This window comes from Armigeres subalbatus, chromosome 3, assembly GCF_024139115.2.
Source record: "Armigeres subalbatus isolate Guangzhou_Male chromosome 3, GZ_Asu_2, whole genome shotgun sequence".
NCBI classification, from domain to species: Eukaryota; Metazoa; Arthropoda; class Insecta; order Diptera; family Culicidae; genus Armigeres; species Armigeres subalbatus.
The window spans coordinates 344,610,547-344,626,809 of NC_085141.1; the positions used below are offsets into that span (position 1 = coordinate 344,610,547).

The 16,263-nt window shown below is 41.7% G+C and overlaps 1 protein-coding gene across 1 annotated transcript; it reads right to left on the bottom strand.

Moving 5' to 3' along the window:
• Window positions 1–10,965: 10,965 nt before the first annotated feature.
• LOC134225923 (FACT complex subunit Ssrp1) lies at window positions 10,966–15,005 on the bottom strand. Its single transcript, XM_062706363.1, has 4 exons — window positions 14,797–15,005; window positions 12,573–13,516; window positions 11,374–12,466; window positions 10,966–11,315 (listed from the first exon to the last, which is right to left on the bottom strand). The coding sequence occupies exons 1-4, from the start codon at window positions 14,848–14,850 to the stop codon at window positions 11,229–11,231; spliced, it is 2,178 nt and encodes a 725-aa protein (XP_062562347.1). The 5' UTR covers window positions 14,851–15,005; the 3' UTR covers window positions 10,966–11,228.
• Between the last annotated feature and the right edge of the window lie 1,258 nt (window positions 15,006–16,263).

Consider the following 16,263-nt stretch of genomic DNA (forward strand, 5'->3'; position numbering starts at 1 on the left):
GTTGATTCTTGAATTAATCACATGCAGCTTATTTAACATCCTTTTAATAAAATATATAAAGCTCTCTATAAAGCTAAGACGAATTAAGTACTCTCCATTTAATTCCACCAATTATTTTCGATATCTTTGCAGAAACGTATACGCAAGTCGAGTCATGTACGAGACACTGAAGACGACCACGTAGTTGTGGTCGAAGTACGTATCTGCAAAGATATCGAAAATTAATTGGTGGAATTAAATGGAGAGTACTTAATTCGTCTTAGACGGTTGAACCTTATTACTTAATTACTTAATTACTATTAAACGGCACGGCAAATGCTAGGTAAAGCGCACCATTGGTACTTCGCGTACCTGAAGGAATATATTAGACCCCATCTCGCGGTCCTCAGCCTCTTACCCAGCTACTCCTATCCCTACCTCCCCGTGGTGCTGGCCGGGATACGAGCAACCTTAGGGAAGATCGGGTAACCAACCCCGGTGGGAACTATGGTCGTATGCTGACAGGAAAGGGGGGGGGGGTTTGCGGGAGGTCCAAATCATATTGAGCGTCTGTTCTCCATGTCAGGATCGGCTCACAACAGCGTCTGTTCTCCATGTTAGGGGCGGCTGATCATCGTCCGAGTGCCAGCGAGGGGCTCTAAGTGAAACTATGCACCATGGTCCACCGGGAATAAGGAGGAATGGTCCTCCGGAAATTTAGGGGGTTTGATATCAGGCCCTGCAAGCCAGCCTTTAAAAAACACAAGCAACGAACAATCAACAAGAGAGTACGGGCCGGAACCATCAGCGAAGACCACTGCGACAAAAAGGGACTAGCGAATGGAAACTCGGTTCGTGGAACTACAAATCTCTAAACTTCATCGGGAGCGCACCCATACTCGCCGATGTGCTCAAAGACCGTGGATTCGGCATCGTAGCGTTGCAGGAGGTTTGTTGGTGTAATAATCTAGACCAGAGGTTCCCAAACTTTTGAATATGCGACCCACCTAGCAGAATCCCATATTGCTTGCGACCCACCAGGTACCAAATGCATTGATTTTGTGAAATTAGATAAAAATGAGTTCGCGTTAGATTTGACAAAATATAATAAATTGCTCATTTTTTTGGATTGGATGTGGATTGGATTTGGATGTAATTTGAATTGAATTTGAAGTTTATTCAGATTGGATTTGAATTGGATTTCGATTTGATTGGCATTGAATTTTGATTGGATTTGAATTAGATTTGGATTGGATTTTAAATAGATTTGGATTTGATTTAGATCGGATTTGAATTGGATTAAGTTAGGATTGGTTTTGATTGGGTTCAAGGCTTACATTTGGATTGTATGGACATAAAACGTATAACAAAAAACCCTGAATAATCCACCTAGCGGTGTTGGTGCCTTTCTCGTGCAAAAAAAAAACTAAAAGATATGAGTGAGTAATTTTTAGCGTGTTTCGCGCATAGAAAATAGTATTTTGGCCATAACTTTTGTTCCCATAGTCCGATTTGGAAAATTTTCAATAGCAAACAATGGGACAGGATTCTCAGTCGAATGGAACTTGTTGCGAGTAATTCGGCCAATGCTAAGTTTCTAAAAGTGTGTCTACAAAACTTTGTACACATACACACACACACATACATACATACATACACACAAAACGACATCACCTCAATTCGTCGAGCTGAGTCGATTGGTATATAACACTATGGGTCTCCGAGCCTTCCATCAAAAGTTTGGTTTTGGAGTGATCGTATAGCCTTTACGTATACTTAGTATACGAGAAAAGCAAAAAGGCCGTTGACCTCGTCAGGTTTGTTGTTCTTTAATCATCCAATCATTAGTTAGATCCTAATTCAAAATATGGAATAGATTTGTGGGCCAAATTACAAAATTATAAATTAAGATTTGTCTTTCGCGCCCCCCAATGCACTGAACACTGCACTGAACAGCCCCTGGGGGTCGCGACCCACAGTTTGGGAACCTCTGATCTAGACTTATTTAAAAGCAAGGCGGAGCAGCATCGATTGGACTGTAAAACTTAATCACAGATGGACTAATCTCTCTGGACGTTATAAAAAAGACACAACTGTATAAGGGCATCTTTAGTAGAGTAATAAATTGTATGGGAGTTAGGAAATGAAATTGAAACTGTAAAAATGCCATCTTCAACAGACGTTATAGTTTTAAAAATTCGAACAGTTTCGTCGTGAAATTTATAACTAAAATACTGCTCTGTTGTATTTTTGCACGAATTTGCAACAGAATTTTCTCGAGTTTTATTTCGTTCAAAACAATAGAAGATGACGTCATCAGCTACAAAAAATACTATTTCATCGACATCATAACAGTTTGACATTTGAATTGGCCTCGGAAGATTATTTTCTCGTTTTCCAGTATAAAACATGTGCAGATTATAACTGCTGCTGAAGATGCATTTCTTGTTCTATATCTATATATTTCACTCTTTATTTCTGAGCGCGCGCTCTTCAGCACTACCACAACAGTTGGAAGGGATCAATGCTGCCAACATTTCCCTAGCAGCACACATGTTCCGCATGAGCCACTGCAACTTATATGTGCTTAGATTCAGTCCCAATCAAGTTGCTGCAACCACTTTTGTCGAACTGATGCTGCTCGGGTTAGAGGTAATCATACCATCTACCAGAGCTGCGGCAACACACACGAGCTGGGAACAGCCTTCATAGAGATGGGCGATATGCAAAGGCGCGTGATTGGGTGGTGGCCGATCAATGAAAGAATGTGCAGGTTGAGGATCAAAGGCCGGTTCTTCAACTTCAGCATAATCAACGTCCATAGCCACACCCCGGAAGCACTGATGATGATAAGGACGCATTCTAAGCGCAGCTGGAACGTGAGTACGACAGCTGCCCAAGCCACGACGTCAAAATCATCATAGGAGATTTGAACGCTCAGGTTGGTCAAGAGTAGGAGTTTACACCAACTATTGGAAAGTTCAGCGCTCACCGGCTGACGAACGAAAAAACGGCCTACGACTCATTGATTTCGCCGCCGCCGCCTTTTTTTCAGGAGAAGAAACGCCGCCTGGAAGAAGCGGAGTGCGAGAAGATGGAACAGCTGTGCCGTTCTCAAGAAACACACAAATTCTATCAGAAGCTCAACGCATCCCGCAAAGGCTTCGTGCCGCGAGCCGAAATGTGCAGGGATAAGGATGGGAGCATCTTGACGGACGAACGTGTGGTGATCGAAAGGTGGAAGCAGCACTACGAGGAACATTTGCATGGCGCTGAGAGTACAGGCAGTGAAAGTCAAGGCAGCCACAGTGGGAATAAAAGGGCCCGTAACAGTACTTATTTAGATGCCGCTATTTTAGAGGTCCGGAAAAGACCCATTCTTATGTAAAAGAATCCAAGGAATCGATTGGTGATATTTTCACTGCAGACAAACCATAGGATAGAGCCCATTTTGCCCGATTTTCCCCAAAATACACCATAAAAACGAATTATTCAACGGAAAATCGTCTTTGCCGCTCCCGAAAAGTACTCAAATATTACTCAAATGTTGATAGAATATTGGTGAAATGAATTGCATTGAATTCTGTGCGTGACATAACTCATAATTAGCCTATTTTGCCCGATTCTCCCCTAAACTCATGATTTAGGAAATAAAAGCTTCTGGAAAGTAATTTCTCGCGTTTAAAATGATCTTTGCTGGTGCAAATCTATTCAAAATACATGCAGACAGACATATTCTAATCGTTTCGTGATTAAAGATTTACGAAATAGTCAATCAATTTTTGAAGGGTGAGAAATCGTTGGCGTTATTGTACTCCGGTGCTCCATGATCTTGAGCCAAGTAGATAGGATCTTCTCACCATACATCTGCCTCGTGAATTTCGCCACTGCCACATATTTACGTTTGCTCAGCCCAACACGCGTTTTCAGTAACAAGGATGCTTCAACGCAATCCCGTTTCGTCCTACCGGTGTTTTTCAAACATTTTTTGCCGAATGCTTCACCAGAAGTTCGGAGGCTTAGGAGTAACGAAAGAAAACAATAAGAACTTGCATTCTGAGGTGATAAACCGCTAAGAAATTCACTGCTTGTCATTTTATTTAAAAAAGGGGAAATGGACGAAGAGAATCCTCTCTTGCGACATTCGCCCTTTTACCAGATAGAGCTTGAAATACGATTTTCTTTAATACTGATATGGGAACAGGCATGTTAATGAATGGCATGAATGACATATCCAACTTTTACACAACAGATAATGCTTTGTTTCACACTCGGTTTCAGATAAAAAATATGAAATGATTGACATCTTTAGATGTGTAAAAAATGAAAGATTTTCGTATTATTGCCTTTATAATATAACAAAGTTGTACCGAAAGGCTATAGGATCACTTCAAAAAACGAGCTTTTATAGGAGGTCCGGATTCCCATAGTGTTATCCGATAAAATCAGCTAGAAAAAAAACGGGCAAAATGATCCATTTCGTAAATCTTCAATCACGAAACTTTAGGTTATGTCTGTTTGCATGTATCTTGAATAAATTTGTATCAGCAAAGATAATTTTAAACGCGAGAAATTACTTTCCAGAAGCTTTTATTTCCTAAATCATGAGTTTAGGGGAGAATCGGGCAAAATAGGCTAATTATGAGTTATGTCACGCACAGAATTCAATGCAATCCATTTCACCAATATTCTATCAACATTTGAGTAATATTTGAGTCCTCTCCGGGAGCGGCAAAGACGATTTTCCGTTGAATAATTCGTTTTTATGGTGTATTTTGGGGAAAATCGGGCAAAATAGACTATTTCGTAAATCTTTAATCACGAAACGATTAGAATATGTCCGTCTGCATGTATTTTGAATAGATTTGCACCAGCAAAGATCATTTTAAACGCGAGAAATTACTTTCCAGAAGCTTTTATTTTCTAAATCATGAGTTTAGGGGAGAATCGGGCAAAATAGGCTAATTATGAGTTATGTCACGCACAGAATTCAATGCAATCCATTTCACCAATATTCTATCAACATTTGAGTAATATTTGAGTACTTTTCGGGAGCGGCAAATAAGATTTTCCGTTGAATAATTCGTTTCTATGGTGTATTTTGGGGAAAATCGGGCAAAATAGACTATTTCGTAAATCTTTAATCACGAAACGATTAGAATATATCTGTCTGCATGTATTTTGAATGGATTTGCACCAGCAAAGATCATTTTAAACGCGAGAAATTACTTTCCAGAAGCTTTTATTTCCTAAATCATGAGTTTAGGGGAGAATCGGGCAAAATAGGCTAATTTTGAGTTATGTCACGCACAGAATTCAATGCAATCCATTTCACCAATATTCTATCAACATTTGAGTAATATTTGAGTCCTCTCCGAGAGCGGCAAATAAGATTTTCCGTTCAATAATTCGTTTTTATGGTGTATTTTGGGGAAAATCGGGCAAAATGGGCCCTTTCCTATGGTTTGTCTGCAGTGAAAATATCACCAATCGATTCCTCGGATTTTTTTACATAAGAATGGGTCTTTTCCGGACCTCTAAAATAGCGGCATCTAAATAAGTACTGTTACGGGCCCTTTTATTCCCACTGTGGGCTGTTTGCTTCGGCTAAGTGCAAAAAGTAAGAAAACGATCTTTTCAAATAACCGCGAATTTCTAGTGATGGTATAAAAAAGACTGAATGCTCTGCGAGCGAATGCACTTTTCTTTTATACTACTTAATTTTGAATCTTCTCTGCTTCCCAATTGGTGGGCCAATCAGCTAGTGTCTTGTATCCCGCTTCTTTGTCAGCCAAAGCGTCATCATCATCAACGCGTTCGAGAAGGGCTTCTTCTTTTTTACGCTTGTTGCTCGCTGCTGACGTCTATTTCTTAACGGGACTTTTCGCTTGATACAGTTGCAGTTCAGGTGGGAAGTAGGGTGTTCTTTTCTGAGACAACATTGTTAGTAGTAGAAGGAAGGAAACAAACGGACATGGGATTCCGGGTGATAAGATTTAGTATTCATAACAAGGGACGATCATTCAGCCACGTTCGCCTTGTGTGCGGTCAGTATCAAACAATGTTTTTCTACATATTTTTATCAATGCCAATATTGCATTGATATTTAACGTGTATTTGCTTAGAATTTAGTTTTGGGTCGCGCGGATTTGGCACAGAATGGATTTTCATGTCGCGAGGAAATGGCGTGGATTTGATTTTAGTCGGCGCGGATTTGGCGCGGAAAATATTTCAGGATCTCCGTAACAACCCTGCAATTTCTATCCCGAAGGGAATTGAAAGCTTTGATATTGATCTCTATCATTGGCTCTCTGAAGAACCGTTTGTTTTTTGCTGCATCTGTTTCATGCTGCATCATGTGGCTTTTCTTCAGCCTGTCTCGGCTCATCACCGATGCCGGCCGGTCTCGGCTCGACTCTGCTGCTGCTGCCGGTATCTGCTCAGCATTGCTGCTTTGTCGGGTCTGTAGGGTGGACTGCTGCTGTACTGGCTAGGTTTCGGCTGATGATGGTGGCATCGATGACTTCATTCCCTGCTAAAAGGTGTGAGGGCTGTTCAATCGATGATGCGGTTGCTTCGCTTGTCCCCGTCAGAATTAAAGGAAAAAATCGAGTTGCGCTATTTTATGGCTTCTCGGCAGACCCAGCGGCTGTTCATTCGCTGGTGTCTGCACCAATCAGAACGTGGTAATGGATAATGAACGATGCAAGAATTATGCGGTGCCCATATTTATAGGTTCCCTTGATCTCAATGTTTTTCATTGAAAACAGTTTCATGCCTATTGAAACAAGTTTTTCGGGTCTTATCAGGCATGGACATGAAAGGCATACTTGAAATCTGTCGATTGAGGGCTTACCGCAGAAATTCGTCCACTGAGACGAACGCTATTAACGTTTAAAATCTTTCAACACAGCGCAGCGTAACGCGGTCGATTTGAATATTTTGCAATGACACCCGGTATAGTAAAGAGAGACGTAAGTCCTACGTCAAAAGATAGTCTGGGTTTTGGTGGCATTGATCTTAATCCTCCACTTGCGTTGAAACTCCTCAAGGCTGTTTTGTGCATTCTGTAGTTTGGTCACAATTATTTCGGGATCTTTATCCGAAGCAAGGTATGCTGTGTCATCTGCGAAAAATGCATACACTACTCCGTCTACTTTTAAATCAGCTGTGAATATATTGTACAAGGTAGGACTCAAGACGGAACCTTGTGGAACACCGAATGGAATCCGGTGTGTAGTAGATAGTGAGCCACTGACCGCAACTGCGAATGTTCTGGAGGACAAGAACGAATGGACTACTTTTACGATATATAGTGGACAATTAGATTGATGCAGTTTGTACACAACTGCCTGCTACCAGACTGAATCGTAGGCTTTCTCCACATCCAAAAGCACCATTCCGGTTGACCTACCAGCAGAAAGATTTTGTTGGATTTCTTTTTTGATTCGGACTAGTTCATGAGCAGTAGAGTGTCCTTTTCTGAATCCGAATTGTTCGTGTGAAACAATAACATCGGTTTCCAAATGACGGTTCAATCTGGATAAGACCACCCTTTCCAATATTTTGCTGGGACCACTCAATAAGTTGATTGGGCGATAGTTTCCAGGTAAAGTGATGTCTTTGTTTGCTTTTGGAATCGCAATAACCGATGCATGTTTCCATTTCACTGGAAAGTAGCATAGCTTGAGACACGTGTTGAGGATCTTTGTTAATAGAATAAGCCCTTTTCCAGGAAGATGTTTTAGTAGTACGTTCCTGATTTTATCGAGACCGGGAGCTTTTTTTGTTTTCATGGCACTGATTATGGATTTCACTTCTTTTGGTCTAACAAGCACATTAGGTTCAATAACGCTGTCGCTGTCAGATATTCTTGCAATTGTTCCATTCACTTCTGCTGTCGTCGCGGAATCACCATTCAGTGGATTGTTGTGTGCTGCGGCGAAGGTAGCAGCTAATGCTTCAGCTTTCTGTGCAGGTGTTACTAGCAGGCTGCCATCAACTTTCAAGGGAGGGCTGTGCTTCACGTTATTGCGGAGATTTTTGCTCAGCTTCCAGAATTTTTGGCAACCGTTGTCCAACGTTTGCAGCATGTCTCCAAAATTCTTGAATCGGTGCTCCGCGCATTTAGTACGAATGGTGTTATTGAGCTGAGACACAATTGTCCCTAGCAACGGGTCTCGAGTGTGTAAGTACTGACGTCGTCTTACGTTTCTCAGTCGGATCAGCAGATTTATTGATTCGATTGAGGAACGATTGTTATTTCCGGTACGCTTGCGTCTTCAGCACGGAGGATGATATTTTCAAACAGATTGATGGCTTCGTCTATTTTGTCGTGGGTATCTAGGTTGTTGATAAGCTGAGAATTCAGGTCGATATTCTCGTTGATCGTCCTGGAGAAAAGACTCCAATTTGCTTGGTTGTAGCACCGAGAACTGCGACCTGGAGGCACCATTGGAGTGTCGATGGTTATGTTGAAGGTAACTGGAAGATGATCCGACGACAGTTCGGTATGGACAATCGGGACTGACATTTGGATTAGATTGTTCGACAGGGTGAGATCTAGTGTTGATGACCTTCCTCTCCCTGGTGGGTGGCGTGTTGAAGACTCTGGATAGTTGATATAGAAATCCGATGACATGTACTCCTGGAAGAGAATTCTACCCGCTTTATTTGCACTGGCACAATTCCACATCATGTGCCGAGCGTTGAAATCTCCAACAATGAAGAACGGCACATCCCAAGATGTTAACATTCGTATGTCGCGCCTAAACTGGTGTAGGTGTTGCATTTTATTCGATCCGGGATAATAGCAAATAGTAGGCTGTCACAATGTTTAGTGACGACACAGCGGTGTTAATTGTGATTCCTACGGCCTCAATAGTCGTAGTCGAGAGATCCAGTTGACTGTAGTAGAGTTCTCTTTTAATAAGGATAGCTACGCCTCCACCACGGTCTGCGTTCGTGTTTGGCGATCAATGTGAATTGCCATGTATCTTGGGTGGTACATGGAGTTCCTACTATGTAACCAAGTTTCGGTTACTACTTAAACGTCGATATCGTGAAATTCAACGAAATGGAAAAATTCTGTAGGGAACGACTGTTCCAATTCAGGACTTTGATGGTATTATGATTAGACATTGTAGATGTGTTTCAGTGCGAGTTCGGAGAGAACTGAAAATTGTGCTGCTTTCGTTTGGCAATTTGACAGCCTTGTAAAGAGCTCACGTGCGAGCATCACAAACTCCTCCACAGAGAAAAGATCATGCTCCACATGTTTCTTCCCTGTTACCGTGGGTTGACTATTAGCAGTCACACTTGCGTAGGCGCGGATACGTTTAACGGTTTCACTAGGCAATTGTTGCACATTGTGTTGCTGGGTCGGCAACCTATCATTTTGGGATTGTACAATTCTGGTCTTTCGGCCCACAGTGGTTCGATTTTTTCCCTCCTCAAGCTTCTTCAGATACAGCAAGCGTGTTGGACACCCTCTGAAGTTGGCGGTGTGATTTTGACTACAGTTTGCACATTTAATTTTGTCTTTCGTCACTGATTCATCGTCTGCTTTTGCAGGGATTTGGCATTCTTTCGCTTGGTGGAGTTCTCCGCACTTGACACATTTCGCTTGCAGGTTGCAGTTTCGCATACCATGTCCATATTGTTGACATCTGAAGCACTGTACAGCGTCGATCTTCTTCCGAGTGTAGAAACGCCAGTACACGATCACATTGAATAATGATTTCGTTTTCTGGAGCGTTTGGAGCTTTACAGACCCTTTTGGAAGTTGTAGCAAGTAGGCAGCGATATCGCCAGTACTCGACGCAGAGGGCAGCATGACGTCAGATGGGACAATGTTGTTAACCCGCAGTTCGGCAATTAGTTCTACGATGTCATATCTCGGGAGACCAGAAAGAACGAATTTGTCGGGTAGTTCGTCACTCGTTCCGTGGGTGTAAAATTGTACGTTGCTGGAGCGTAACTATTCCACAGCTGCCACAAAGTGAGGTTTTGTTTTGATGGTGATTTGTGTGCTACCTTTTCCAATTCGGAGAAGGTAATCTTCTTGACTAATGTTTGCTGCGATCAACAGTTGATTCAGCTCTGTAACCGTTTTGTCGTAAACGAATATCGGTGGGCAACGTATTTTCCTAGAACTAGCACTGTGATTTATGGTGCCACGAACGGATGACACATCGTTTGCAGCTGTGTCCATGTTGTCCAAAGACTCAGACAACGATTGAAACGAGTTACTGGTCGGCACATTAAACACCGGTTGGTGGGTAGAAGATGATGGGTTGCATGTAGGTGGCACGGGTTGCGATTGTATCAACCCCAGGTCGATATTTCCGGAGTTAGTTCGGGTACGATGTGAGTCTTCAGGAACCACTAACGAGTTTCCCAACATTGTGTCGATTTGTTGTGATGAGGTTATGCGCAATTTGTTTTTCTCGTAATTCTTGCGAATAACAATATTAACTTTTCCCACCGGCCCAGCATCCTCACCAGTGCCGGTCGCGGGCTTACCGCGGGAAGATTTCCCCAGGATGACCAATAACGGAGCCAAGGAATAGAATATAAATGAATAACAAAGCGCGCTACTACAAGAGAGATGTTTATAGTATGGGCTTTGACAGCTAACTGATTTTCATATTTAAAGTTACGTAAATTTTGTTCTAAACCAGTGACATAGATAATCGAATGAATTATGTTAGAATATTTATACATGATGATCACTGCATTCCTGCATTCCATCACTGCATTCCTCAATCAACTGTTTTACGTAGTTTTCGTCGAGCGGACGTGTCTTGTACACAACCCGTGAGTTTTTTGCCTTTCTCGTAGGTATATTTTTCCGTTCCATTCAGTGCAAGCTACACAACAAACTGTAAGGGTTGATTACTCCCGTGCACGTCAACTTATTCATTAAAGGGGACCGGACCGAAGCTTAAGGTATTTCGGATACATGCGCTTATTGATCTAAACTCATTTTGGAATTTGTACAGGTATGCCATTGTTAGCCTATCAATAATCTTACACGATAATATAAAAAGATCGCAATGTAAAACGAAAATATCCTGTCTAATACTTATCCTTAGATTCGGTTCCAACGATCATTCATTCAAACATTCAAAATTGAAGTGCCGGCATTTCATGGAGATGTATCAATAAAATTGAGTGTAGGACACGTACCTAGTGTTGGACACGTGACCTGTTTATAATCAACTGCTATGTGAGAAATGCGAACCAGCCTAATCACTGCCTGCCGCATCCTCCTCTTCTTCAGATCCACTGCCAGACGCTTCTGATTCTGCTTCTGAGTCGGATTTCTTTGATTTCTGTAATGTAGGAACATATTATCATTTTTTGCTGCAATTTTAGGTGCCAAAACCTTACCTTTTTATCGGACTTCTTCTCTTTCTCATCACCAGACCCCTTCTTGGCCTTCTTCGTATCCTTATTTTCATCGTCGCTGCTGGACGAATCATCACCGGAAATGTATTCCTTGCTCTTGAAACCGCTTCCCTTCATCGGCGAAGCTGAAGACTTCTTCGGCGTGGACACTTCCTTCTTCCTTTTGGCGGCCTTGCCTTTGCCGCCTTCGTCGTCGCTACCACCACCTCCGGAAGCCTTGTAAGCAGCCAGCGCTTCAGCGTACTCTTCCTTGGCCTTTGCTGCTTTTCCCTCCCACTCGGATTTGTCCTTCATTTCCTTCCACATTTCACCACCCTTCTTAGCAATTTCCGTTACCGAAATGCCCGGATTGTCCTTCTTGATGGTCTCCCGGCTGGCGTTCAGCCACATCATGAAGGCCGTCGCAGGACGCTTCGGACCGCCCGTTTTCGATTTCTTAGGTTTCTTCTCCTTACGTTCTTTCTTTTCTTTGCGTTCCTTTCGCTCCTTTTTCTCCTTCTTTTCTTTCTTTTTCTCCTTTTTCTTGGCCCCATCGTCGGAACCGCTACCGCCACCATCCTCGTCGGAGTCCTCCGAAGTGGATTCCACATTCGAATCGAATTCATCTGCAACATCGGATTCCTGCTGGTTCGGATTAAAGTCCTCATCGGTCGATTCATCCGAATCGCTTCCATCGTCATCGTCGTCACGTTCCTTAGCTTCGGCCTTGACGCGCGCCAGATAGGCATCCGGTTCTCCTTCGTTATCCGAGTCGGCAAAGTCTTCCTTGTAGTTGTTCTTGCCGTCCTTGCCGGTGTTCTTCACATGCAATTTCTTCGATGAGATAAAATCGAACAGCTTTCCGTACTCCTCCTTCTCGATACTGCTGAACGTGTAGATAGTGCCTGCCTTAAGTTCGATTTCAAAGTCAAAACTTCTGGTGGAACCACCACTACGGGCAAAGTTGACCGAAGCTATTTCCTCGAACCGGATGTGAACAGGTGGTTTGTGCACGTAGATAAAACCACGCTCCAGAGGGTAAAGATAACCGGCAGCAGCCTTGTACGAACAACCTATTGCAGGTGTTCCCGTATTACTAGAAAACAAAAGCTGTTAGTTAGGATTGATTTGAGTGAGATTTTCAGTAATTCAAATCGAATAGTGGCAGAAGTCCTTAAAATTCCACTTCATTTCAAACTTACCCAATGAATGTTCCCGGTCCCGTCATCTTTCGGTTGTTGATCACCTTCATAATTTTTCCCAACACTTCGTACACCGGACCGGACAACTCTTTGGTTAATTTGTCCTCATACTTTTCTTTCAGCTCTTCATCTGTGAACGGTAACTCAATGCTTGTTTCCTCTTCCATCTGGAACAGCGTTACCAAAAAGTGGTACCGAGTTTGACCTTGCTTGATCGGCGGGTCCAACGAAATGACGAAGAACATCTGCCGGTTGTCCTTGTGCGGAAGCAGGAACAATCGCAGCACCGACGATGTGGGAATCTTAAAATCGTATGTTTTACCGTGCAGCTGGAAGAAGCTCTGGAACACCTTGATATCGTAGCGACCACGGGGCGTGAGACAGTGAATCTCTCGGAAGATTGCAATCGCATCGCCAGTGGCAGAGATGACCGAAGCTTGCTTCATGACCTGCTCCTGGAATGCCTCGACCGGATCCGTTTCAGCCGATTCAGCTGTAGGAATGTGGAACCGCATCTCCATAAGGTTAACCGGTGCATCATCATTCCGATGAAACTCCACCGTAACTTCGTTCTTGCCACTGTTACACTGAGAAACGTGATTCAGCGGAATCTCAAAGCTGGTTTTACTTTCTACATCGAATGACAGCACACTGCCCTTGAAGTGAACCGTTCCCCAATTCCAGCCTCGAGTTGACAGCTCCTTCTCCAGCATGTCCAACTTGTAGTTTTTCTTAACAAAGTCCGCAATCTTCTGTTCGTCTCCCGTGAACCCAATAAATCTGTGCAGCAGTCCATTCTTCATAAACACTCTCAATCCGTAGTTTCCCACAAATTTCTGGTAGTTGATCAGGTCAATATCCGAAGCGTTAATCTGCTCGACCTTTCCGGTTTTCTCGTTCTTGAATACGATCGCCGTGTCGGTCATCTTCAGCTTTCCGGGACACTGCAAAAAATAGCATAATGGGCATTTTATAAATTAGCACAAAATAGTTTAAGTTTATTGAAAAGACTACGCAAACCTTTTACAATATTTGTTTCAGTGGGGTCAAGAAAGTAAAAAATGATTGTTATGTTGGGCAAACGACGGCTATGGCATTCTTATTTTTTTGTCGGCAGTTTTTTTTTTGCCAGTTTTCTACGAATTCGGCGTAGATTGTTGATTATTTATTTCACTTGAGAAGGTTTATTTCAAAGCAGAAAACTATCAAAGTTGTACCCAGCCAAAACAAACTAATCGATTTTTTGGCAAAGGAAACAGGTACGAACTATTATATTCATAGTTTCGATCAATTGTGATTTTGTAATTTGTAATTTTATTCATTTAGTTTTACGCGATTCTGTACGACCTTATTTTCAGGGCAAGGAAATTTACCTGAAAATTTTAGACAATATGGATTAAAAAAATCCAATAAATTTAGGTAATACATATCAATAGTGAATAGATAAGTTTATCCATCTAGTACTGATAATGCCTTTCTTGCATTTAGCCAAGCCACTTTGTGCTTACTTTTTGGTTTGAACTTCCAGGTTTCTTACTTTTGAGCGCAACAGCCAATTATTAATTTAAAGAGTAATTAGCTAGGGGCCCTCCTTAGCCTTGCGGTAACACGCGCGGCTACAAAGCAAGACCATGCTGAAGGTGGCTGGGTTCGATTCCCGGTGCCGGTCTAGGCAATGTTCGGATTGGAAATTGTCTCGACTTCCCTGGGCATAAAAGTATCATCGTGTTAGCCTCAAGATATACGAATGCAAAAATGGTAACCTGGCTTAGAAACCTCGCAGTCAATAACTGTGGAAGTGCTTAATGAACACTAAGCTGCGAGGCGGCTCTGTCCCAGTGTGGGGATGTAATGCCAAGAAGAAGAATTAGCTAGACCTTGCTGCCTTGCTTGAACACAACTTGTTGCTAGAAGTTGACTAATGTAACACGATAAAGAGTAACTCGACATAAATGTACCCACTTCTAGTTTTCAATGAAGATAATGCATAGAAAATTAAATAAATATTAACTCGTAGTCTGATAGTTATTTTAGCTAACAATAATTTCAATTCTAGACTGCCAAGAACCTTAAGAGCAGAACAGTTAAACAAACTGTATAGGGATCATAAAAAACGACAAAATACTACAGGCTACAGTATTTTCAAATACAGACTCCTCAAAATGCCATCGTTGCCCACTGTGGAAGGCGTCTCGGACCAGTCATAATGCAAAAATCTACTCACCATCGCACCTCTCACTTCCGAGCTTATTGACGAATACTCCAGAAAAGAAGCCATCGTGCATCCAAACTGTGGCCACTGGTAGTCAAATTTTCGAATAACAATCAAGATTTTTCACGGTATTTCACAGGCAAATCGAAAAACGTTGCGCTCGTTCACGATGCGCCGCCACAAAAAACGGTGAACAAGGATGATCATGACGGATGCCGCAACAGGCGGGGGAAAAAGGTTATGTTTTGACGGATGAGCACACAACTACAATGGCATTCAACGACGCCGTTAAAGCGCAATTTCGTTATAAAGGATCACGCAAAAAAATACACACGCGACTATAAAGTGTTTCGCCCTTTGATTTGCCCTACTGGTCAAACACGTGAGACTCGAGTGTAAAACACTTTCAGTAACTCACCACGCAACATATTAGTTTCAACAGCAAAACACTTTCGGAACAAGTGTTGTTACACATGATAACAACAGTTTTCCACATTGTATTTTAAATGCTATGGTATTGAAATCAAATAGTATTGTTCTTTGTTTGAAACAGAAAAACCTTTGCAAATGAATGTTTTAGTTGTTCCAATTCCATGTTTTTGATATTTTTATTCTTATCAATATTATCGCAGATAACATAACAAAAAACTTTTTGGTCGAATAATGTATTATTATTTAATTTTTTGGCATATAACAATATACACATTTCCGATATGATGTCGGACCGATTATTCCTCAGATTTCGAAGAATATTTGTAGCGTACTGTAAAGAGATATTAAAAGTATTATTAAAATGAAAATTGTATTTTCAAGTGAATCATATCTATACCTCATACACTCCAGCCATGTTCCTCTGCTCTATCATTGTGGCTAATGTTAGGTCGTAGTATCTGAATTTTCATGGGGGAAATAATAATAATGATCAGCATTATATATAGACAAATATCCACAATAATCTATATGTTTCTATGATTTCAATTTTACTTACCTTCTGGAAACATTTTGATTCCTAATTTGTTACTGAGAACTTGGATTGCCCTTCAAGTTCTTTGCCTGATGCCACAATTTGCAAGTTCATTTTTTTCAAAACAGAACATGATTTAATAAAGTGTAAAACACTTTCGATCGTATAGATTTCACTTTGATGAAGTTGCCAGCAAAACATGTTATTCTCAAATCCAAAACGATCGAATCGAAAGTGTTTTACACTTCGAAGTCACTGTTGCTGACTAGTAGGGCGAAACCAAGTGTATTCCACTTTAATTGAATAATCAACACACTTGATATCGGAGAGTGACTGGCGAATGAGTTCTCAAGTGTTTTAGCTCTTGAATTCAAAGGGTAAAGCAGTTTAATCAGAAGAGAAATACTTTTTGAATCAAACAGTGGACATACATTTACATTCATGTGCAAGAATTCTTTAATCGAGCGTTTCGATTATTTTCAGTGGAGGTCGGAAAATAATACCGAAAGTGTTTT